Source organism: Exophiala bonariae (assembly GCF_035927105.1).
Source record: "Exophiala bonariae strain CCFEE 5792 chromosome Unknown scaffold_5, whole genome shotgun sequence".
NCBI classification, from domain to species: Eukaryota; Fungi; Ascomycota; class Eurotiomycetes; order Chaetothyriales; family Herpotrichiellaceae; genus Exophiala; species Exophiala bonariae.
The window spans coordinates 1,135,614-1,159,671 of NW_027042480.1; the positions used below are offsets into that span (position 1 = coordinate 1,135,614).

At 49.4% G+C, this 24,058-nt stretch overlaps 9 protein-coding genes across 9 annotated transcripts; 3 read left to right on the top strand and 6 right to left on the bottom strand.

Moving 5' to 3' along the window:
* Window positions 1–1,129: 1,129 nt before the first annotated feature.
* On the top strand, window positions 1,130–3,029 carry LTR84_011175 (uncharacterized protein; the record flags this gene model as incomplete). The annotated part of the gene is made up of 3 exons (XM_064854708.1): window positions 1,130–1,828; window positions 1,894–2,081; window positions 2,162–3,029. The coding sequence occupies 3 exons, from the start codon at window positions 1,130–1,132 to the stop codon at window positions 3,027–3,029; spliced, it is 1,755 nt and encodes a 584-aa protein (XP_064709434.1).
* An 899-nt stretch (window positions 3,030–3,928) lies between these two features.
* LTR84_011176 (uncharacterized protein) lies at window positions 3,929–6,932 on the bottom strand (the record flags this gene model as incomplete). The annotated part of the gene is made up of 2 exons (XM_064854709.1): window positions 3,929–6,857; window positions 6,913–6,932. The coding sequence occupies 2 exons, from the start codon at window positions 6,930–6,932 to the stop codon at window positions 3,929–3,931; spliced, it is 2,949 nt and encodes a 982-aa protein (XP_064709435.1).
* Window positions 6,933–7,377: 445 nt separating this feature from the next.
* LTR84_011177 (uncharacterized protein) lies at window positions 7,378–8,767 on the bottom strand (the record flags this gene model as incomplete). The annotated part of the gene is made up of 4 exons (XM_064854710.1): window positions 7,378–8,389; window positions 8,437–8,512; window positions 8,565–8,614; window positions 8,667–8,767. The coding sequence occupies 4 exons, from the start codon at window positions 8,765–8,767 to the stop codon at window positions 7,378–7,380; spliced, it is 1,239 nt and encodes a 412-aa protein (XP_064709436.1).
* Window positions 8,768–9,148: 381 nt separating this feature from the next.
* Window positions 9,149–10,721, bottom strand: LTR84_011178 (uncharacterized protein; the record flags this gene model as incomplete). The annotated part of the gene is made up of 2 exons (XM_064854711.1): window positions 9,149–10,054; window positions 10,107–10,721. 2 exons carry the CDS (start codon window positions 10,719–10,721, stop codon window positions 9,149–9,151), a joined length of 1,521 nt encoding a protein of 506 aa, XP_064709437.1.
* An 810-nt stretch (window positions 10,722–11,531) lies between these two features.
* LTR84_011179 (uncharacterized protein) lies at window positions 11,532–12,932 on the top strand (the record flags this gene model as incomplete). Its single annotated transcript, XM_064854712.1, has 2 exons — window positions 11,532–11,604; window positions 11,668–12,932. 2 exons carry the CDS (start codon window positions 11,532–11,534, stop codon window positions 12,930–12,932), a joined length of 1,338 nt encoding a protein of 445 aa, XP_064709438.1.
* A 644-nt stretch (window positions 12,933–13,576) lies between these two features.
* Window positions 13,577–14,908, bottom strand: LTR84_011180 (uncharacterized protein; the record flags this gene model as incomplete). The annotated part of the gene is made up of 1 exon (XM_064854713.1): window positions 13,577–14,908. The coding sequence occupies one exon, from the start codon at window positions 14,906–14,908 to the stop codon at window positions 13,577–13,579; it is 1,332 nt and encodes a 443-aa protein (XP_064709439.1).
* Window positions 14,909–18,710: 3,802 nt separating this feature from the next.
* On the top strand, window positions 18,711–20,608 carry LTR84_011181 (uncharacterized protein; the record flags this gene model as incomplete). Its single annotated transcript, XM_064854714.1, has 3 exons — window positions 18,711–19,011; window positions 19,058–19,523; window positions 19,963–20,608. The coding sequence occupies 3 exons, from the start codon at window positions 18,711–18,713 to the stop codon at window positions 20,606–20,608; spliced, it is 1,413 nt and encodes a 470-aa protein (XP_064709440.1).
* Window positions 20,609–20,962: 354 nt separating this feature from the next.
* Window positions 20,963–21,469, bottom strand: LTR84_011182 (uncharacterized protein; the record flags this gene model as incomplete). The annotated part of the gene is made up of 1 exon (XM_064854715.1): window positions 20,963–21,469. The coding sequence occupies one exon, from the start codon at window positions 21,467–21,469 to the stop codon at window positions 20,963–20,965; it is 507 nt and encodes a 168-aa protein (XP_064709441.1).
* Window positions 21,470–23,091: 1,622 nt separating this feature from the next.
* LTR84_011183 (uncharacterized protein) lies at window positions 23,092–24,045 on the bottom strand (the record flags this gene model as incomplete). The annotated part of the gene is made up of 1 exon (XM_064854716.1): window positions 23,092–24,045. One exon carries the CDS (start codon window positions 24,043–24,045, stop codon window positions 23,092–23,094), a length of 954 nt encoding a protein of 317 aa, XP_064709442.1.
* Between the last annotated feature and the right edge of the window lie 13 nt (window positions 24,046–24,058).

The window sequence follows — 24,058 nt, forward strand, 5'->3', positions numbered from 1 at the left end:
AGCAACAAAGTCTATTGTGGCTGCCATTTGGTGCCTAAGGTACGTAGGTACTTCACAATTTAGAACATCTACAAGTATCTACTACCTAGGTAGTTTTATAGGTACCTAAATCTATCCTGAACATGAGAGGATAACATCACTCTTACATACTTTACGTAGGTGGTCATTACTGTAGACGGGGAACTTTGCAGACCCAATCTGTTGGGTCAGAGTGACAGGGTGATCACCATGCCATTTGACAAACTGCCATATTTTCATCCCCACCCGCTATGGAAAATCATGTGATATCCATCTTATCATACTAGGTACGCGAGGCCAAAAAACTGACCTGATCTGGAAACGAGAACCTGACGGAGAAGAATTCCAGTTTCAAGTTCGAGTGGCAGCCCAGATCCAGACCCAGATACGTCAGGTTGTAAATACTTAAGTAACAATCACAGCAACTTGGAAATTGGAACCGGAAGTTGCTGCTCGTCGGAGAGATATTCATCCGAAGACAAAGTCACCTGATTTGATCTTGTGGCCTGTGGTTGGTCATGTGACTTGCAGTATCCCCACTTCCACTCCGTTTTTGAACAGTACGATGTCCAGCCTCAACAGGCGTGCGAAGTTGAGTCGGCACATCGGCTGTGCAAGTTGCCGCAAACAAACGAAACAGACACGAGAGGACGCGACGCTTCAGCATCTTATCATTGGCCATTGGTTGGTACCTAGGCATTGACTCGGCCGCAATTGATCTTCTCTCTCTCTGCTATTCAGCTTCATCGTTTGCCATTCAAACCCACGGCCCGCCTCCCGCCTCCCACCTCTCGTGTCAGCTTCATCCATTATTGCCTTTGTACGAGAGTCAGCCAGGTTGCCATCCATGAACCAGGCCTGCGGTCGCCCCCGCCTGTAGACGAACGTTACATAAATGGATCCTTTAGACCTCAAATCCCATTACACAGTATACTATACCAGGGGCCAGCGGGTTCTACTTCCAACATTGCGAAATGAATCCTTGATGGCATGATCCGCTGCTCATGTCCCGTTAGTCAACCTCATATATATATTGACCCTCTCCCCACCACTACCGTGAGTAGACTGCTTCGTTTTTGCTCCTTTTATACAACCTCGTGAATCCACCATCATGGCCACAACTCTGACCCAGACTATCCCCTCGACCATCAGAGTGACTGCAGACACTCCCAAGTCTGTATCTCCAGAGCTGCCACTCGATCTGTCCAAATACCCCAAACTCTCTCCACAGCAGGTCGGTCATCTACGACACTTCCATAACCTTGCATTTCAGCAAGATGGAGAATGGAAGCACATGGGCGTTCTCGAACCCGGCCAGGAGTTCCTCGATGCTTATCGTTACCAGCTGGCCACCATGAGCTACGCAGCGGCTCTTGCGCACTACCACCGCTTGCCAGCTGTGCGAACCATATTCAAGCCTCTGATGCGTCAATTGATTCACAAGATGCTCCGTCGTGATGTCTGGGGCTACTGGTTCAACACCTCCCACGGTGGGATCTTGACTGATCCATCCTTGACCGAACTACGGAAACCCTGGGCTGATCCCGTGGTCAAGGAGAACATCATGTACAGCGGTCACTTACTACTCATGACCAGTCTGTATGGCATGCTCTTCGATGACGATGAATTCGAAAAGGAAGACTCGATCGTCTTCAGATGGGATCCCATCTTCTGGGGTCTTGGTGCCGAAGACTTCAAGTATAGCAACCGGACTTTGCAGCAAACCATCCTGGATGAGATGGAACGAAATGGGTGGGTTGGTGTTTGTTGTGAACCGAATGTTGTCTTTGTGGTCTGTAATCAATTTCCGGTATGTCTGTTTTCATGTTCTTCCAGAAACACTCAAGCCATAAATAACTGACCTACACCGAAAAGCTCATCGCCATGCGCTACAATGATGTTCGCGACGGCACAAATCGAATGGATGAAATCCTCCCAAAGTACAAAGAAGGATGGGCCAAGAAGAGGGGCATGGTTGCCACCGATTCCAATCTCTTCAATGACTGGTGGATGGTCAAGCAAGACTTTGTCGTGCCAGCCCGAGATCTAGCATTCACTGCATGGTAAATTCAGTGTCCCCTCCTAACTCTTCCAAAGTCGTGACCAAACACCAGACTAACGAAAGCCTCTTCCAACCAAACAGGGCCGCCGCATTCATGAACAGCTGGAACTCGGAGCTCGTCCACAAACTCTACGAGAAACAATCTTTCGGCTTCATCACCCACAGCGCGACTGGAGAAACCAACATCCAACCACCCATCGTGGCCAAATACATCCGCGAGATCTCGGCCGAAGAACCCAACACTCCAGTCACGCAGATCCTCCCCAAAGCCGTTTCGAAAGCCCAAGCCGAAATCGCCGCCTCCAAAGGCCCCGCATTCCCTTACAACAAGCCCGCCCTCGGCTACGTCCTACAATGGCAATCCGAACTCGGGCAAACCTTCGACCTGGAGGGTCTGCTCGCGTACGCCGACAACAACCTGAACCCGCAGTGGGAAGACGGCGGGCTCTTCTACCGACGCAACGACACGGCCTTCACCTTCTCCGACCCCAACTCCACAGACGATCAACCCAGCGTGAACTGGACATTCATGTCCCCGTACACGGGCAACGCCGCGATCGGGTACTCGCGGCTCAACGTGCCCGACGGACAACGCATCATGTACGAGAAGCCGTGGACGGCGGCCCACCTCCAGCGCACGCCGTATATCGACAACCTACATTTCGTGGGCGAGAACAAGGGCGTCAGCGTGCTGCGCGGCCTGTGGGATGCAGACGTCAACGCCCTGCTTCTCACCGTCAAGGGCTGGGATTATATCGGCAAGGGCTGTGAGGAGCACGTCGTCATTAGTCCCATCGCTAGGAATCTACCTTTGGGCACCTGGGCACTATATGTTCAGGGGAAGCTGGTGGTCGCCAGGGATGTCAGTGGGGAGCAAGGGGAGGGGTTCGAAGCTGCCGTGTCGGTTAGGAGGGGCGAGGAGGTCGATGTCGTGTTTTTGAAGGTCTAATACTGTAAGGATGCATGCATACGAATATTGGTTGGATTTGTTTTTCAGTTATGATTGGACAAGTGAAGCGTTAAGTGGCTTCGAAAATGTGAGTGACGGCCCCGGTGTGCAAAGAACATCAATTCAGGAAGAGTGCATCAATCAAGCCAACGCTTTGCCCTCAATTGCTTTGATTTTTTGGCGGGAACTCTATATCAGTTCTATCTGGTGTGGATGACTCCACCGCAGTGGTAGTCATCTCCCCAAAGTACCATGATATACTGACTTCGATTGTTGAATATGTGAACCTAGAAGAGGTGAAACTCTCGATTGTGATCTGACCCCATCTCACAAGCCCGTACAAAATTGACGCCTGATTGCGAGCCCGCATTCTGTAGCGCTCCTGCAAGGTGATCCACAGTCAAGCGATCCAATCAAAGCCACTATGTTTTCGTCACGAAATGGACCTTCGTGGTGACCATATAGGTGAACTGCGCCGCTTCAGGCTCTTCTTTTGCGAGACGTCGGAGTTGGGTCTGCATGGCCGGTCTTAGTTTAGGACCGGTAGTCCTCGTCTCAGGGCCCTATGGAACTCTGCAGCAGTAGAATGTCAGGCGGAGTTAAGAGGGCTATGGCAGGTGGAGTGGTAAGAGCGAAGGAAGCTCGCGACTTGCAGTCTGAAGTGAGGATCTGTTTCTTCAATCTTCACGGCCCGCTCCCGAACAATACGTTGCGCAGCGGCCTTGGTCCGAATTGATGGAGTCAATGCGAGACTCTCCTCTTTCAGCTTGTTAAAGCCGATCTCTCGGAGGTATCGGTAATATCTGCTCCTGTGACAACCCCTCGAAAGGGGGCGATCCATTTCTTTGACCTTTTTGAGGTGGAAGGATTAGCTCTCGGTTGGGCGACTGAATTAGGAATCAGTCCAAGACACCACTCTCTCTCAAGCCAGCCAGCAACTCGGGTTCCAAGAACCTCTTGACGTCAACGTCTTCACTCAGACCCTTCCTTCGTCTGGTCTTGAGAACGAAATCTCGGGCTGCCTGTTGCGGGCCAGCCATTTCCAAAGGTCGGATGCGGATGCTCTTGTCGAGAGGGTCACCAGGAACAACGTCCCATCGATCGAATACGAGAGAGACACTTGCCGCTCCTTGGTTATGGATACGAAGGTCGGTTTCGAAGCCAAAGCTGTCGATGACCGGCAGTAATGCCTTCGCGGCATATAGCGGTGTTCCTGCAACAGGGCCGTCCGAGACAACGTGGCCTCGACGTTTCATCAAAACTGTGTAGAGACCCGAGATCGAATCTGCTGGTCCTGTCATATGCACGCTGTATACCGGTTCCATCAGTCGTGGTCCGGCCATCAGGAACGAGCTGTATACTGCTCTTCTCGATGTGGGAATGATCTGACCGCCTCCTCTATAGATAGCCTCGGTTGCCAATTCCGCCCCAGTGACGCGGAATTTGGTGTTGCGAATTGGCTCTTCACATAGCGGACCTTCTCTCGTACCCCAAGAGAATCCTTGCTTGATGCTCTCTTGTACAGACTTCAATAATTTCTTGTCTGTCGTGGATGGAAGAGTGTCATCACAAAGAATGTTAGGTCCCATCTCTTCGGGTCCAAAAGCCCAGATGGATCTTGCAGCGAGTTTGTCCCATTCATATTTCTCCTCGAAGAAATTGGCAACCTTTCTGATTGGTTCGCGTATCTTGACCACCCCTGCTTCAATGTCTTCCGCAATACCGTCGTCAAGTGGTTCCGCGATCATAGTCAACTTGTTTTTCTTATTGGGTGTCAATGCATAACACATGATAGCACTTGTCTCGGTCACAGTTTCGCAAAACCGTGTGACAGGGTCGGACACTTTGATGTCCATTTCTGCATAAAGAGTCCGAAGGTCGTGCAAAACACAATCCATGTATAACTCTCCAGTGCCAAGGACAACATGTTCTCCAGATTCTTCAACTTTAGTAGTGATCAAGGGATAGGATTTGTTGATCTTGCGCAGCCCCTCAAGCATTTTGGGAAGTTCAGATGGGTTGATAGGCTCAACTGCAACCTTGAAAACCGATTCGGTGAAATGTCGAATAGGTCGGAAAATATAAGCATCTTCATTGTTGGGAAATTGGGCCGCCACAACAGTAGCGGTCTTCACAATTGAATTTTCGATTCCCGACAGAAGCACGAAATTTCCAGCAGGGACTCCGGAGACTGGGATATTGTACCGAGAGCAGCCTAGAAATGTGCCTGTGATCACTGCATTCGTCGAGTCTTCTTCATCTTCGAGACTGTAGGACTCGCCGAGAACCCGAACTTGTTGATTGGGAGCAACAGTGCCAGACATTACACGACCAAAAGCGTCAAAAGTCTTCGCATCTGTAGAGCTAAAAAGCTTAGTAATATGGACAACCAGTGGACCGTCTGAATCGCAAGTCGACATGGCCTTGCCAACTTCGGAGTCTAATGGGCCAGTATAGTAGTTGTCCAACGTTCTTTTCGCCCCTTCGGCAGGCGAAGGTAGATTCTGTACAACCATATCGACAAAGCCGGAAGCAGGGCCGAAGAATTGAGCGCAAACCAACTCAAGTAAGACTTTGGCATCGGATTTCAACTGTGATGGTTTCAAGGATATCCCAAGGGTCTCGAGCGTGGCGCCAAGATCCTCAGGGCTTTCACTGATCGTGTGAGAGTAAAGCTTGTAGATAGGCTCGAGAACGAAATTGACGAATGCTCTTTTGGCACCTTCTTCAACACCCTTTCTGGTGAATTTGCGACTTTGTGGGTTGAAGAAGATATCGCCCCACAGTCTTTTCGAAAACTCCACAGCATCAACCTTTGGATATGTTTCGGCATACATCCTTGCGAACGAAGGGAGTGTGAAGACCCAGTGCATTGATGTTGAGGCAAAGGCGACATTGCCCTTTTCAGGAGATAATCTCCTAGATTCCCCACGTCCTGGTATGGTGTTTTCAATGATGGTGTTCACCTCCTCCACCACATGTTTCAGCTTGAAATAGGCATCTGTGGGAGGGATCTTTAATTCGAGGATAAGTCGATCCATCTTGTTGATCACCAGGACCATGGGTAGATTCTCCAGAACGGCATGTTTTATAACTTGCTGAGTATTGATCTGAACGCCCTCCACAACATCCACAACTAACACGACGCCGTCAACCAGTCTGAGACTCGATGCGACTTCGTCCACGAAATTGACATGTCCTGGAGTGTCGATCACATTGAGAATATGCGATTTTCCTCGTGTACCTTGCATCACAAGGGAGATGGGAGCAGCTTTAAGAGAGACACCCCTCTCTCTTTCCAGAAAATGAGTGTCAGTATATCTCAGTTGTTCGTCTCTGCGTCTACCAATTCTCCTGTCAAGCCGTTCTTGAAGATTGTGGGTTTGCATGACCAACATATCGACAAATGCAGTTTTTCCATGGTGCAAATGCCCGGCCACCGCAATATTTCTGATCCCCTCTGGAAAGCTCAGCAAGTCGGTCATAAACTCTCTAGAATAGTACACCTGAGGGAGATCTGCTTCCTGGACTTGGAACTTCTTCTGGGTGACCGGAGCAATGATTGGTTGGCTCAATGGCTGCGCATCTTCCTCTTGGACGAGAGTTTCCACATCCTGGCCATATATTTGTTGCGCGGTAGGGTAATATTGCTTGTCTTCGTGGAGTATGACTGCGTTCGAAGGTCCTTCGTCATCAACATCCATATCATGGTCATCTTGTCCCTGTTGCTCTTCCTCGGAATCCTGGTCGAAGACGTAGTTTTGTCCTGCATCGCCGTCTTGGGTGCCTTCATCGTCGGAAAGGGCCTCGCCAATGAAGTTTCCGAACCTAGGGTCAATGTCAGATGAAATGTTGAATTACCCAAGAGCATGGTGTTTCTTACTCGTCATAAAGGTCGTCCATGACCTCTGCCGCAGCTGGAGTCGTTGAGCTTCGCGGGCGCGGAAATGGTGCTTGAGAAATTTGCGAAACTGGGGTAGCCTTGAAGTTCTCGTCGCAGCCAAAAAAGATCAGAGATATTGTGCCACTCTCTCCAACTTTAGTCCGATGTTTATCCGGCCCGGGGTTTTGCAAAGCCATCAATGAACTCGAAAAAGAAAAGAGTATTATCGACAGGGTGGTGCAAGAACAGTATATTACATTCATTACATCTATATGTTTGGTTGATTTTGATTAGAGCAATTTGAACTGATCGCTGCTCTGCCAGATCTGCGAACCTGCGCAACCTACGCATTTTCCCTTCTCTCCCAGCCTAGCGTCTGTAGATCTGTTCCTCATCCTGGCGCTTCTGTATGGATATTTACCTGGGTATTGAATCGCTCAAGAGAACTTTTTGTGGACGTTTTGCTTATAGCAGTGACTCCAGAACAAGTGCACTCGCTCCACCACCACCGTTGCAAATTCCAACAGCTCCAATCTTTCCCTTTTTGGCCTTCAATACACCCAGTAGTGTGGTCACAATTCGTGCACCGCTGGCACCTAATGGATGACCAATGGCTACTGCTCCACCATGGAGATTGACCTTGTCAGGAGACAAACCTAGCAACTTCATGTTGGCAAGAGCAACGACACTGAATGCCTCGTTGATCTCAAAGGCATCAACATCGTCTTGGTTCACACCAGCGTGTTTCAAAGCCTTGGGAATCGCCAATGCTGGGGCGGTGGTGAATTTGCTAGGTTGATGTGCTGCATCACCCCATCCCAGAATCTTCGCAATGGGTTTGATGTTGAGCTCTTTTAGTTTGGCTTCTGACACCAATACGACGGCCGCAGCACCATCGTTAAGTGGCGATGCATTGGGAGCTGTGACAGTGCCACCGTTGGGAATGAAAGCTGGCTTGATGGCCTTTAGTTTGTCAATATTGAGGTTCTTGGGCTCGTCATCCTTATCCACCGTGACACCAGGCTTGCCACGGACGCCGGGTAATTGTATCGGGGCAATCTCAAAGTCAAAAAGACCTTCACTGACGGCCGCCTGTGCTCTTTGATATGATCGAATGGCATACTCATCCTGCTGCTCGCGGTTGAAGCCATGATCCTGAGCGCACTCTTCTCCTTGTAGTCCCATATGCTCTTGCTTGCCGTAGGCATCTGTTAGACCGTCTTTTAGGACGCCATCGACAAGCGTCTGGTTGCCAAACTTGGCGCCCGTTCGCAAAACGGGTAGGTAGTGAGGAACGTTGGACATTGACTCTGCGCCACCAGCCACGATGATGTCTGCATTGCCGGTCATGATGGTTTGTGCCCCAAGGATTATGGACTTCAAGCCGGATGCGCAAACTTTGTTGACGGTGGTGCAAACGGTTGAGGGCTCCAGGCCGGCACCAAGGGCGCATTGCCGTGCAGGGTTTTGACCGACACTTAAAGGACTGTTAGCGATGGCGGGGAGCATGGTGAGGAAACTGACTTTGCGGAGAGAACATTGCCAAAGAACACTTCTTCAACATCTTGGGGTTTGATCTCGGGTACTCTCTCAACAGCGGCTAGTGGTCTTGTCAGTCAGATCGTAGCATTGGGCGACTCGAGGAGGCATACATTTTATGGCATGTGCGCCCAGTTGGGGCGCGGTCAAGGAAGACAGTGAACTATAGCTTGTTAGAACCCGTCGCTACTCTTGTAATGCTTGAATCGAATTACCCGAGGAAACTGCCAACTGGGGTTCTTGCAGCTGCAACGATATAGACAGGCGGTAGAGAAGGTTTGGGATGAGGGGTGCCGTTGGTACCGTTGGAAGCCATTATGAAGTCTGAAGTTGATAGGTTTGGACAACGAGAATGATATAGGAGCAGACACCTCAATATGTAGGACAGAGAACTGTAATCGTGAGAGAAGAATAGTAATCCAGAGACAAGATTGTCGGTGTGATTTTGTTGAACAACACTGGTGCTCCTCGCTTTACGCAGCCTCGACTCCCCGCCAAAAGTTTTGTGATCCGATATCGTACGAGGGATTCCGCCCTCAATTGTGGCGTTAACCGGGGCCAAGATGAATTTCCCCTGGCGCTAACTATACATGTACTAGTGGATATACTAGTACAGTTGGTCGCCCTTGCTCTTTCAAGCACGACGGAAGTAGAGTACTTTTGATTGTGCAATCTACGGCTGAAGAGGACTTGAGCCTTATTTACTCCCACCCAAGATTGATCCCAAAGCTGACCTGGTAGACATCCGCTCAGGGTTTTGCAACCTCTCCTCATCCACCAGAAAGACCTCGGGCAGAAAGTCACTGACGTCGATATCGAGGATCATCTTAGCGACAGCTTCACCAGATGACCAACACAGAGGCATCCCGTAGCCATTGAAGCCCGCCGCGATATACTCACCACTGCCGTTCTCCTCCTCGCCCCGACCTGTAATGCTGTGGGACAACTTTCCAATCAATGGAAGATGATCTCCAGTGAACCCCATTATGCCCGACCACACTTTGATCACCTCCGGCTGCGCACCATCGTCCCAGCCTTTGGTAAAGAATCGAGGTAAAACCCCCGAAATGTTTTCCACACACGGCGCACCCACTTCTGAATCGTCGCTGACGAACAGCTCGTTGATCTTTGCTTTCTCGCCTCCAATGAATATGTCATTCGTGTGGGGATTTTGATTCGAGTAGTACAGTCCTGCTTCTACAACGCCGGTTGCGTTGTCGAAGTGGCCACTGTTGATCATACTCCACGATAGCTCTCGACCGTGGTGGCCAAAAGCTGGTGTGGACTTCTGTGTAGACATCGTGCCACGAAGAGGATAGATCTTTCCTCGAAGTTGAGGCAGGAGGTGTCCGGTGTATCCATTGGTGGCGTGGACAACGCGTGAAGCTCGAACAATACCTCGTGAAGTGTGAAGGATATAAGGATGTGTATGATTTGTGCTATCATCGTACAGGATCTCGGTCACTGGTGTCTGTGTTTCGATGGAGAATCGCGAACTGTACAAATTGTGTAGCCGCTCCCAAGTATGAGTTATCAGCCGATAAGGCCAGAAAGCGCCATTAGGACAAACGACGGCGCCAGCGGCGGCCCGCATGTTGTACTCCTAATCACGTTCGTCAGCAGGCCATCAAGCACAATGCATATAAATCACCTACCGACTCCACCTCCGCCGCGCTCAAGATTCTATGTTTGTCGTGATCCTCAGGGACGTGTTCTTCATAGAGCTTGCAAGACTCAATGAACCCACGAAACGACTCCTCGTCCTGGAAACCAATTACATCCAAGAGCTTCCTCACTTCACTGGCTTTCTTGGCCTCTTCCGACGAGTTTCCCAGCTCATACATTTTGTCAAGCGTCCTGTTGGCATACCGTGCGATCTTAACGGCCTGTTCATGTCCAAAGTGGTCGCTGAGGGTCTTGTAGTCTCCAGGGACAAACGTCGACAGCAAGCCGCCATTACGACCAGTGGCACCACTTGTCAGTGTCCGAGCCTCGAAGACCGTGATGCTGAGTTGTTGTGACGACGAGGACGTCAGCTCAAGCAAATTCTTTGCCACACTACATCCTGTCACACCAGAGCCGATGATGGCGACGTCTATGCTCGCTGGCAGTGCCTTGGATTGAACTTTTGATAATGTAGGATGGGGCGGTAACTGCCAGAATGATTCTGTGGGATTGGGTCGTGGGAGCTGAGGGTCGGCAAGAAGTTGAGCCTCTAGCTCCGTGATGATGCTGGAGAGCTGTTGATTTGCCATATCTTTTGCAATCATCGTGTCGAGTGGAGCTTGGAGACTAGCAATAGACCAGCGCCTACGAGTTGAGAATCAGGTCCAGGAATGTCCTCGGGTAGATGTGATTTGTACTGTTAAGCAGTAATAACCGACATGCGACCGTCCCGCAGACAATCGCGGGTCATGGCCTTTTATATCCATCAATGCGCATGTTGCAAAGGTCAATGAAAAGGGAGTTGACCACGGTATTTTCGTGGGTTCGCCATCTCCATGAAGAAGAGCACCCAATTCCATTCGCGAGTCATGAGCTTTGACAATAACTAGCTTAGAATCGCCCCCAGGGCCCCAGGTCTTATCCATTGCTTTAGAAGGTAGATGAGGGACCCTGGGACCCCTGGAAGCCAAGCCGGTGCATTTGGACGAGTGCAATTGGTCCAAAGGTTGGAGAATCAAGCATCAGCCCGGGACGCTTGATGCGACGTTCTTCTCCGTTTTGGCCACGCGTCGCAATCGTCTGTGGTTGGTGTCGCTCACGATCCGGGCAGGTGATGTTCATTACATCCACCATGTCAATTTTGGGAGATAAAGGTTATCTCGAGTGAAATCGGTATGTCGTTGCTGATTAGAGTTGGCCATGTCCCTGCGACAGACTTCCTACCCCGGACTAGATTCCCTACATGATCGGCTCAAGAAATGAATCGGGAGACTTCTTATTAAATGGCCGATGAACGCACCGCAATGTCCACTTCCACTTCCACCTCTAAACCTTTTGCACTTCGTCTCAGCCAGCTCTACCATTCAAAGAGCTTTGAGTAAGCAGAGCTACTCGCGTGCACAATACTAAACACTATGGACGAAGCCCGCCATGAGCATGACGGCCACCCCTCGACCTGGCCTCCGGGTACCATCACTTTGGAAGACTGTGAGGGCCACTCTCGAAGTTCTGATTTTGTCGCTATATGCTAATTCATCGACAACGCCACAGTGCAAGGAGCACGCGCCAAAGTGATCCTTCATCCCATCCCCACGTCTGATCCAAACGACCCTCTGAATTGGGCTACGTGGCGTAAAGCTCTCAATTTCACCATCGTCTGCTTTTACGTATTCATGACTTTCGTCGAGCTCGACATTGGGTTTGTTGCCTGGGAAGCTTATCAGACTGAGTTGGGTTTTACCGTCGACCTTTTAAATGCTGGTGCGGCGGTGAATTACGCCGGACTCGCCATCGGCTGTATATTTTTCATTCCACTTGTTCACAAATATGGCCGTCGACCACTGTATCTGTTCAGTACTGCAGTCCAACTGGCATCTGTGATCTGGTTCGCCAAAACGTATACGAGAGGCGACCTTATCGGCAGCAATTTGATTTCTGGACTTGGGGGCGCCATCAGTGAGACCATAGCACAAATCACGATTGCAGACATATTTTTCGTCCACCATCACGCCCAGATGAATGGTTGGTACCTCATTGCCACTTCTGCAGGTGCCTTCCTCGGCCCAGTAGCCTCTGGATATATCGTCATCAGCCAGGGGTGGAGGTGGATGTTTTGGTGGTGTGTGATATTTTTCTCCATCAACCTTGTCATCGTCATCTTCTTTTTCGAAGAATCAAAATACATCAAAGTCCTGCTTGGGTACAATAACAACCAACCAGCTTCTGTCGTAGAAGCCGGTACTGCTGGACGACGAGAGACAGCTGAGCGCGCAGCTAGCGAGCTCGCAAAGCAAGCTGAAACAAGCCAGTCGCTGGAGCGGACCCGGAGTGAGGTCTTCATTGACACCTCGATTCCAATGAAGCCATACCGCGAACGCCTAGCTCTCGTTACCAAAACCAATGGATCGATTTTCCACGACTTCCACCAACCTGTGGTGCTTTTATTCTCTTTCCCGGCCATTGCTTACTGTGCAATCACGTATGGCAGTTTGTTGGCGTGGTTCGCAGTTATGACTTCGGTCCAAGCCACTTATCTGTTCTCGCCACCATACAATTTCTCCGCTGCTGGAGTTGGGTTGATGAACCTTGCTCCTTTCATTGGAACAATTCCAGGTACCATAGTAGGTGGATGGCTGAACGATAAGTCGATAATGTGGTTATCGAAGCGCAATCGGGGAATCTACGAACCGGAAATGCGTCTTTGGCTGGCGTTGCCTTCAGCGCTCATCACTCCAGCCGGTATTTTGATGTTCGGTTTGGGTCTCAGCTCCGTAAGTAGTCCTTGTGGCATGACGATAACTCCGCTCGTATACTGACAACCGAATTTTTAGGGTGCTGCATGGCCTCTGATTGCTGTTGGATACGGCCTTTGGGGCTTCGGATTTGGCGCAGCCACGGATATAGCATTGTCGTATGCCATGGATTGCTATCAGGATGTACGTACATTACCACTTGGCTGCCATGGCTCGACACAACGTGAACTCTGCGCTAACAATACCGTGTACTCCAGCTTATCGGCAACGCACTCGTAGGTATTGTATTCTCACGGAACGTTTTCTCTGTGATTGTACTTTTCACACTCACTCCATGGATCAATGGCATGGGTCTGCAAAACATGCATATCCTGATGGCAGTTATTTGCTTTGTGATCCTGGTGCTTCCGGTGCCACTTTTGATCTGGGGGAAACGCGCTAGAATCGCGTTAGCAAGCAAGTACAGGGAAATGGCACGTCGGCAACCAACACATCGTGATCTGTGACCCAGATAGCCATGTTCATCAGACAGGATGATTATATGCCACGATATCAACATGTGGAGTGAACTGGGGTAATTTGAGAGTAGCGCAAGTAGGCTGGAAATTTATTGTCGAATGTCAAACTTGACTGATTAATGTAATCTGCCGACCCTGCAAAGCGTTGCCCATGGGGGACACTCCTTTTGTATCTCTTAGTCTTTGGCGTCAAATGACGCCCTTGGCAATTATCTGTCCGATATCATCCCAGTAGATGGGAGGATGGCTCTCAATATCCACGGTAGTCCAAAATGAGATTAGCCAAGATTCGATCTCGTCATGGGTTCGCTCCGAGAAGTCCACAATCTGGCGTGATCTTTCTAGTGCAGATGCTCGTTCCTCGGGAGTTATGATTTCGAGACATGCAATGAAGAAGGCCAGGTCGACGAATGGCATCGATTTCCCCGTGAGGTAGAGCACCAAATTGAGCTCGTCAAGGATGCCACGGGATAGAACCTTGGCCCTCGCCATGTACGTACTGAAGGCGTAACGTAATCGGTGGACGACGAGCAAGTTAGCCAAGCGGAGTACTTTGGCCTGTGTTAGCATTATTACAACCTCCGTGGTTGTGAAATGTCCTTGAAGGAAGTCTTTGGGTACACTTGGTTGCCACTGCTCAATCTTATCTTCCATTTTCGTCAGTGAATTGCTAATGCCTTCGTCCACAAGAAGATTTCCTCGCCGATACTGTGACCCATGCATCATTTGGGATAGAGCACATATGTCGTACATATGAGTAAGTATCGATGCGGATACTCCAATGAAACGGTCGACCGAATGCTCGAAATCATGCTCTCGAAGTCGAATCGATGGCACTTGGCATTGAAGTAGGCAGATGGTGATCTCGGTCCCCAAGAGGCAGATGAGAAAGGAGACCCCGTCAGTACCGAGCTTTGGTATCAAGGACAAGTCGTTGTCGTGGAGGGGCTTGACAAGACCAAGTACCCGACGGCAAAGAGATGCTTCACCACCAGAGTGATGTAAGGCAAACGTCACCATGGCCATGCCGAAGATTAGCACAAGTGAGGCATCTTGAGAGTTGTACAGCTCGAGTTCTCGTAGGGAAGCAACGGCCGCTGCAGCTCTCCGAAAGCCGATTCCTCGGCATGATACCAATTGTGAATCGTCCTTTCCCACAAGTAACGTCGCACAAGCAATAAATGCATCCTTTACGAGAGGCATTCCGATCTTAATATGATCGATAAATGTTTGCCGATGCTGTTCTCGAAAACTCGGGCCAAGGAGGTATTTATCAACATCTATCTGCCTGTCAAGCATAGTATCAAGAAGGCGAAATTCGGAGGCGGTCAAGTCAGGAAACATAGAGATGGCTCTGTCGACCTCAAGTCGACCTCCCTGATCAATTTCGTTGACGTCCACGACTGGGAGCGAGCCGACATCATCTGGTGTGGACACTGCAAGAGACTCGTATGAGGGTGTTGGCGAATTGATTTGAGATATCTCGCAGGAGATCTCAATTTGTGTCCTTCTTAGTAACATTCGATTTCCAGACGCGAGCCTTGCTTTCCTGCCCTTCTTTCCAGTGCGACGATCACTTTGGCAAGGGAAGTTCAAGCGTGAGCATCGTTCACACACACTCGTACTGCCCAGTGGCCAGCGACATCTTTCCTTAACATTGTGGCAGCGATCACATGGTCTTCTTCGCTGAGCCAGAGTAGTGATTCCAGTGGCTGTGGCATGATTTGGGTACATCTCAAAAGTCGCCGCTATGTACGGGTAGGTCAATATCGCTTGGTCCTTCAAACCTCATCTCTTAATGGCGATCGATCGATTGACAAGATCTAGTGGGATGGATATCTTAAGCCTCAGGCTTTCTGGCAAGGAGCGATGCGGGGGGTTCGACGTCTGGGGTTGCTTTTATTTAACCCCAAAACCTTGGCGACTACAACTTCAGTTTCTTCCAATGTCGCGATCTCATCCAGAGTACCATTATTGACAGATTAGACTGATGTTGTGACCGAAGATATCAAATCTGTTAGATCTTATCCTGTATTCAATCTATTGTTCGGGCAATGATCTAGCTGGTAAGCAGAGGCCGGGACATCTTATTTAGTTACTCGCACAACCAAATAGTGTACAACCATTGTCGTGTGGCTTCATGCATACTAAGGTGCGAGCAACCCAAAGTCTTATTATAGTTTGAAAATTGTCAGGAACGCCTCAGTACATGAATTCACCGGACTTAGTATACATATTATCAACGCTTGCCTGCCGAATGCTCAAAACTGTCGACCCCCAGGACTAGCAGTTTTTCACATCGCCCACGATACAGCACCATTTCGATCGAACTGAGTGTCAAATCTGATGGTAAGCCCGGCTGAAGGACCAGCTGTCGGGAGTCTTTCAGTGCCTGAATGAATAACAACGATACTTCGTCTCACATATCCGTCTCCATGCACAGGAAGTAGTGAACGAGCCAGCGACAAGGCTGTGGCAAATAGGGGGGCCCCGTTGTAATCTTATCCTATGTTCAGAGGGAGTTGCGACACCCTAAAACACATATTCTCTTGGGTGCAGCTCTACAGGGTTCTGGTATAGAAAAAAGCGATTTCACATGAAGCGAATGGCAGCAGTGGAAAAGAACGCAAAGGCAAATGCTCCGCGAAGTTTCCAGATCACCACTGGGGGGATCAGACGATGTTCACTACCAGATTAGTGACAAGTACTTGCTTTCACTTCATCCTTTAAGCAGATTTAGACGAAGAGAATTTTTACCTGTTGCTTTTCAACAAGCTTCCCCGTTTCTGTTACCTAAGTTTCACGTGCAGAATCATTTTCAGCTTGATCTTACCAATTCCCTCTGACTCTCAACATATCTTGTTCATGGAGAAAGCTGAGAATCAACAAACACCCTAACGTATGTGTCTGAACTGATCCGGGCCCTGCTGTAATTACCTGAGTGATTCGATCACATTCTTGACCTTGCTCATTGAAAACAGATCAACATGGCTGAACCTGATGTCGACTTCCAACAGGCCTTGACCCTGTTGGAAAAAGATTTGAATGATGCGACGGCCACTCTTACAGAAAACCCACCAAGCTCAGCAACCCCCTCCACCGATTTGTCCAGTGATCAAATTTTCGCGATGCGTTGTCAACTAGAAGATCTGAGAGATGATCAACAAAACTCAATCGCCACAGAAGCATCAACCGCTCTTCTCACTGATCAACTTGTGGCTCTCCGCTGCCAGCTCGAAGCGTTCAGACAGGCTCAAATCACATCGGCAGATCGAAGAATGCAGCAAAGCCTCTATCGAGCAATGTTGGCTGATACTGCTGCTGTGGAAAATGAGCTGGTCAACGCTTTTGTCCCAGTCTCCAACAATCAAGCACTGAGAGTTGATGGAAAGGACGGCTACTACGAAGACTTGCGTGTCGATGCCAACGGCAGTACGCAGCTTGATGAATACATGGACAATCTCACGCTTGATGAGTCCCATCCTTCACAGAAGTGCCAGGCATGCTGGGAGCTCGTTCCATACTCCCAAGCTGTTGAGGTTGGAATCTGTACTCACCGTTGGTGTCGTGCGTGCTTGACCATGGCGTTTGAGACCGCTCTGAAGAACGAAGACCAATATCCTGTACATTGTTGCAAGAACCTTCCAGTAATCTCAATCGATGAGGTGGCAATAGGAGAGGCACTTGGCGACACCTTCGTCGCAGACTTTCACCAGAAAATTATCGAGTACAGTACCGACAATCGCACCTACTGTCACCGACCCAGTTGCTCGGCATTCATCGTCCCTGACACCATCCAAGGTCGGTTGGCGGTATGCCCCTCTTGCCAAACACAAACTTGCTCAACCTGCAAGCAAGAATATCACGTCCAAGACCAATGCCAGGCAGCCCAAGATCTTGCCTTTGATGAATGGCGAACCACCAATGAAGCTAGCATTTGTCCACGGTGTGGTCGTACTATTATCATCTCCCATGGCTGCAATCACATGTCGTAAGCATACCAGCCACCGATTCCACTTGCTTTGTGATCAGTTTTGCTTACTATTCTCCTCATTAGGTGCCACTGTGGGACTGAGTTCTGCTACGAATGCAATGCGGTATGGAAGACTTGCGAGTGCGCAAGATGGCGCGAAAATCGACTTATTGAACATGCTGCCAGGGTAACCCGGGCTCGAGGCCAGTCTAATCGCGTTGGGAGAGTGGCCGCAGAACTGCGTAACGAGGGAAACTGCCGTCATAATCACTTCGAAAGAACAGAGAACAATATCGGGAGGTGCCACGATTGTCACTGGAGGCCGTACGAATTTATCTGGGAATGCACGCGTTGCGATCGGCAGGTATGCACTCAGTGTCGACGTGAGTTTTATGAAGTTGATGATTGCTGGTTGTAGCCTGCATACTCCGTACTCACGGTTTTGGTTGCGAAGTTGGGGATACTTGGAAGCTGAATGGGATGACGATCAAGGAGGGTGGCGTGATCGGATGATGTTGTGGCCTTGCCATGCATTGGAAAAAGAATTCGAGCTTCTCTTTTACCCGTGTTTGAGTTGTATCAAAGGCAACGAGGTTCTGCCGCTTTCTTGTATGGTTAAATACCCAACTGGGTTGATGCTCCCTGAAGGGGAAGAAGCAGGCCTCTCGTCTACCAGAATCACTATATATTGAGGGAGTCTCTAGAAATGACGTCACAACTGACTGACGACAAACTATCAGAATGAAGAATCTCAACTCGTAAGAATTTCCGTGAAACCCTGGCCTCATACAAACACTGAGTTCGGCTATCGATAAATAGCAACAACACCAAATATAGACAAACAAACACAGTGTGATGGTCGCAACATGCGGGCATGGCTCGAGCGCCACTGCAGTTCGAGTGCCACGGCGGGTGTGGCTTCAGAGCTGAAGCTCGACCCTCTTGACCTGAGCCGTGCGATGGTGACTATTGATGGCTATTGGTCTCCAGCCCTGTCAATGAACGCTCAGATTATTTCCAACCAACAGAAACTTTCTCAGGCACCCATCTCGTAAAGAGCCGCAACTCAAACAACCTTCGGATTTGCGTGGAATTCTCTTTTTGAGTTCAAGTCGGTGAACCATTGCCACAGTCTAAAATAACACACATGGCCACACAAGGTAGGATCAGAGTTCTAGGCCATTGCCTGAGTTTCCTTGGTAAACTTAGAAGGAACAACCGGCATGAACCACCATCCATCTTCATCTGTTATGTTCTTCGCTGAATTGTGTCCCCTTCGGTTTCAATTATCGCTTCTTTGAGCTGCTTCTATGAATCGGTGAGAGCCATTACCAAACGCTCTAGTCAATCATGCACATCGGACAGGTCCTCGATCGTGGGATTTCGACAGGACCTAGGTTTCGGAAGCACACACCATGGATCACAAGCCCGCTCACAAATACCACAAATGCACACAATCATACAGGTCAACCTTCGGCAGAAACAAGTGCTTCCGACTTGATTGCAGACCAAGCAATGGGACGAAGAAGGCAAGGAGTTCCACAGTTTCAGCAACGCCATGAGTCTACCACGATTGAACTTTTTTATGACCTGTTCTTTGTCGCCAATCTATCTTCGTTCAGCAATAACCATGAAATCGTCGACGCGAAGAGTAAGTCTCTTTATCCGCCATTGGTAATTTGTCTGAAAAACTGCAGCTCTACGGAACTATATCGGCTTCTTCACTATTCTATGGTTTACCTGGCTTCAAACCTCCCTCTTTGATGTTCGTTTTGCGGCTGATTCCTGCTTTGATCGAGTTTGCAAAGCATTTTCCTTTGCTATCATGACTGGCTTCGCCATGGTAGGGGTCCTCTATGATACCACCAATGTTGAGGGCAATTCCAGAATATTCCAGATAATGAGTCTTATCCTCATGTCGTCACGGCTCATTCTGATTGTGCAGTATGGCGTTGTGTTCATCTATGTCCGACAATATCACAACACTCGCACACCCCTTTTAGCGACGATGGGGGCCCTCTTTGTTGCTGCTGCGATCTTTCTTGGCACATATTGGGGATTCAATGTCACAGAAAGTACCAATCATGATGGTGTAGAAGTGGTCAAGTTGGCTCACCCTGACATTTATCTCGCATGGTATATCGTCGCGGTCCTTGAAGCGGCGTCAGTGATTGCAATTTCGTGCACCTGGCGCGTGGTCAGCTTCAAAAGAACACATTTGGTCGAACGTGTTGGGCTACTGACTCTGATAATGATGGGAGAAGGCATCATTTCAATGACTAACTCGGTGTCACAACTTTACTGGAACGCACGAAACGTGAGAGGATCGGACATTGGGGCTGTCGCATCAAGTGTCCTGCTCATAGTAAGTTTCTTCGCCCTTCGAGCCAGTGGCAAATGCTAACACGATCAGTTTTGTATTTGGATCCTTTACTTTGACCAGATAGATCACGACCGATTTGGGACCATCCGCCAGCAAGTATGGGCAATACTACATTTCCCTCTTCATGTTGGAATACTCTTGACGGTGGAAGGAGGGTCTGCGCTGATTCTTTGGAATGTGATAAAACGCTACCTGTGAGTCACCTTGAATACCCTCTAGACCCATGGGACCGTGTGCTGATGGGATGTTGTTCAGTGTTGCATTGTCGAACCTTGTCGAAAATATCCCAGACTCAGTGAACACGACACTAGGACTGGCTCAATATCTAGAGGATGGAATTAACACTATCGACGGTTGGAACAAACAAAGTCAATTGGCACAGTTTTACGACTATAACTACAACCTCACATCGCTGAGAAATATAACGATAACTCCATACAATTCCACACAGTGGTGGGATGAAGCCGACCCTATCCTCTCGGACCTCGTTAATGGCGTTGCCACTGCTATATTCAACCAATTCGGCGTTGAAGGACCAGAAACTCATGACCACAGTGTGCACGAAACCCTCCAACAGAAAACTGAGGCTCTAAAGAACGTTTTCGGCACCGTGTTTGTCTACTTCTACATTGCAGCAGGCAGCTTCTTGCTCGTGCTCGCCACTTTGTACTGGTTCGGCAAGACACAGAAGTCCCTTGGAGAGTGGTTGTCCATTCTGCTCAGAAGCCTGGTCGGAATCGGTATTGGCTTGTTGTGTTTGTTTAGCTTTTCAGACACAGACGCCGCAGACGCTTTCATACTCAGTACCTGGCAAATCGGTGTAGTCGTGATCGCCTATTTCATTGGTAAGTCTCAATGCATGTGATAGTCGGATGAGATTTTCTGGCTGACTAGCTACAAGTGATCGTGATGGATAATTTACTCGTATGGCATACGAACAAAACTGTCGCCAAGAGGATGCCGGGCACTCAGCCTTCTATGGTAGAAGCTGGTCGTGGGAATCAAGCGGACGAATCCAAATCACGCGGCCCTGATAGCTCAGTATTGAGAGACTCCAAATGAGGTAAATACAGGGTTTCAATTCTTCTTTCAGGAATTCAGCTATCGGAATTCGTCAACCGCCATTCAAACAAGTGATGGAACTGCAAATTAGTTTACTTCGTCAAGTCAAAAACGCCGATCAATGAAGAAGCCACACGCTAGGCCAGTGGGCCGAAGCTCACTCATGCTGGACATCGACCTTTGTAGCAGCAGCCTCGGTGTACCCTTTCTTAGGGGCGCGAATCTTCAACAACCCAGCTTCCAAGGTGACGCTCACATTCTCCACATCTGTGGGGAAATTGATGTATCTCCTGAACGGTCCGACTCTTCTCTCGCCAACAAGCAAATGAACCCCACCGGAATGAGGCTCTGGCTTTTCCTCCTCCACCTGGGAATTCTCGGCTTTTCCATAATCTGGTCTTGCGACATTGCCGGTCAATAACAACGAGCGTGAGCCGGTCCATGAGACGGTGATCTCGGAAGGCTTTTTGGTACCAGGAACCTCGACCTCGATGAAATACTCGGACACCGCGTCACGGATATCTACATCTGGCTGATTGGGATGAGTCTCAGGGTGGGGTGGCCTTCGAGCGAGGTATGAGAGAAGATTCTGATGCTGGTGACTTCTCTCATGTGGATGGTCGACCAATGGCGGTGGGATATCGTAGTAGTAGGCGTACGCCATGGCGTCCACGAAATTCTGTGCTGCGACCGTGATGGGCGATGAGTGAGTTTTGATGATGAGGACTAGTTGCTGCAACAATGTGCTAGCTCAGCAGGATTGCGCGTTTGTTCTGATTGTTCGAAATGATAGCACGCGAAAGCTCTGAAGATCGGAGAGTGGGAGAAGTTCTGGCACTTCATGTGAACTTTATATAATCCGGGCACGTACCATGGCTATTCTTATGAGCCAATTCAATGGCTCAGCCGTCGGTTCTCTTAGAAAGAGTCCATGCTTGGAAGCTTCGCGACCGAGGATTCCTGCAGCTGCTCGAACTCGAAAGACGCATGTCGCCTAGCCACTCACGAGGTAGAACTGCTGCATCAGTGCTCTACTAGCACGACAGCTTCGAGACTTCGTTCCTGAACCAGCCGCAAGTGATCGGTGATCGCATGACTCCAGACGAACTTGGAACGAACGTGATTGCTTCCCAAGACTCTCTCTACGCGCTGGGCGGATCCTATTGAGTTACGAGTCTCATGCATTGTGCTTCTCGAACCTCACACCCCGGACTATGGAGAGGAATGTTTCGGAGCGTCAATTAGCAATTGGCTGCTTGCACATGACAGTTCAGAGATGCTAGCTCACCTCATCAGGAGAGGAAGTTGTGAGCTTTGATGCAAGAGTGGTTCGACAGCCATTCAGAAAACGTGCTTGTCATTACGAGCTCGATGTTTCCACTTACGTGATTGACAAGCAACCCGAAATGGAAGGAGTCGATGGTTGAAGCAAGCAGAATCTTCGGCTGCTTCGGATCTCTGCTTCCCAAGGATTCCGGCCTCGAGCTCGATCTAGCAATGACTACATCATTATCCCATTCTCTAGGATCTTGAAAACTGACGCGATCCCAGGCGTGAGGCCTGACAACAAACTTGAAGGTCGAGAAAGAAAACCTTGGAATGTCTGGGGCACCGCCAGTGCTATCAGGAAACGAAGTCATTTCAAAAGTAAGCAGTCAGAAAACGTTAGTGGTACCTGGGTATTTTAGGAGCCGAGCTACTTTCGTCTACAAACCCCTCAAAATCTTCTAGGCAATATGCCAGCATCGCATGATTCACGAATTGGCAGAAAAAGAGCTACAGGCACTTCGCTGCTACCTTCTCCTCGTGAAGATCTACAGTGCGTATGACCAATGCAGATATCGCGTATTACTCCGCTTCAAAACCCCGGAGATCGCCATTGATCGAAGGAGTAACGTCAGCTCTTCAAGTATTGCTCTATGACTGAGATATATGAGGCAGAAGGCTTGGAAGACGTCTGCATGATGACTGAAAGCGCAGGGGATGGTTGTCTATGAAGCCGGGCTGCTGTGGCCATCTAGCAACTCTTCGCATGATTTCGAACTCTGAAAGTGGTCCTGACGAACAAGAGTAACCTCGACCACGGTATCTCAAAGAGACACCCTCATGCTGATAGCAGATTGGACAGACTAGGAACTTTTAGGTGAGGTTTTCTTCTTCGCCGATGAGTCAACTACATAATGCTATCTCCCTGGTGAAGATTCGCAACCTCATATACCACCACGCGCAGGCTCGCCCCATCCGTTGCTGCATGGCACGGATTGTAAGACAGGACCATATTGAATCCTACCTTGCCTCAATGAATCTCAATAGTTCAGAGACAAACCCTTCAGGATTTTCTTCTGCGAGATAATGACCAGAATCAGGCACCAAGCCAACATGGACATCTTCATAGAATTCCTTAGCCATGTCTTCAGCTGCGGGCGCAAGCAGGCTTTCACCCCCCGATAGTACCATATTCTTCAATTTCAGCCTTCCCTTCTCCTCCCGCCATTTCCTATTCTGCTCGGCATCGATCTCGAAAGCACGGTATGTGAGGAAGGCACAACGCAGGGCATCAGGGGCGCTGAACTGCTGGACATAAAAGTCCACGACTTCTGGTGTGAACGCCGCCTGGTTCTGCGTCAGACGGTCGTAAAAGTGCTTCAGGTATATCCTCTCCTTTCCCTGTACAAGAGCAACTGCAATGTCTGGCTGGTGGCTTTGGAAGTCAAAGTGCCACAATGCGCGCGAGTGCTTCTCCTCCTCGTAGAACTTGGAGCCAGGGAGCGGGCACTCGCCCCATGTCACGCTAGCGACGTGGTCCGGAAACTGGCACGCGTATGCATGCGCGACCATGCCGCCGATGTCGTGCCCTACCACATGAATCTTGTCGTGGATTCCAATGTGCTCTGTCAAAAGCCGATGAAGATCTTTGGCGAGCGACTTCTTGGTGAAGGGGTCTTGCTGATGGACATTTCCAATCGGTTTGCTGCTCAACCCGTGTCCTGTTTTGTCAGGCGCAATGACATGGTACCCTGCCTCGGCGAGCGGAGCCATGACATGTCGGAATTGGTATGATGTCTCTGGAAAGCCGTGAATCAGAAGAATCGTGCCTTTCTTGATCTTTTTGGTGCCTGGTCGTGTTTCGACATAGTGGATCCTGATTTCTGGATCTGTGAGGCTCAAATGTGCAGCACGGTTGTATGTCTTGACATTGTCATCACTTGAATATGCTGGGGCTTTAGTAGAAGCCGCCATTTTTGCTTCGGGT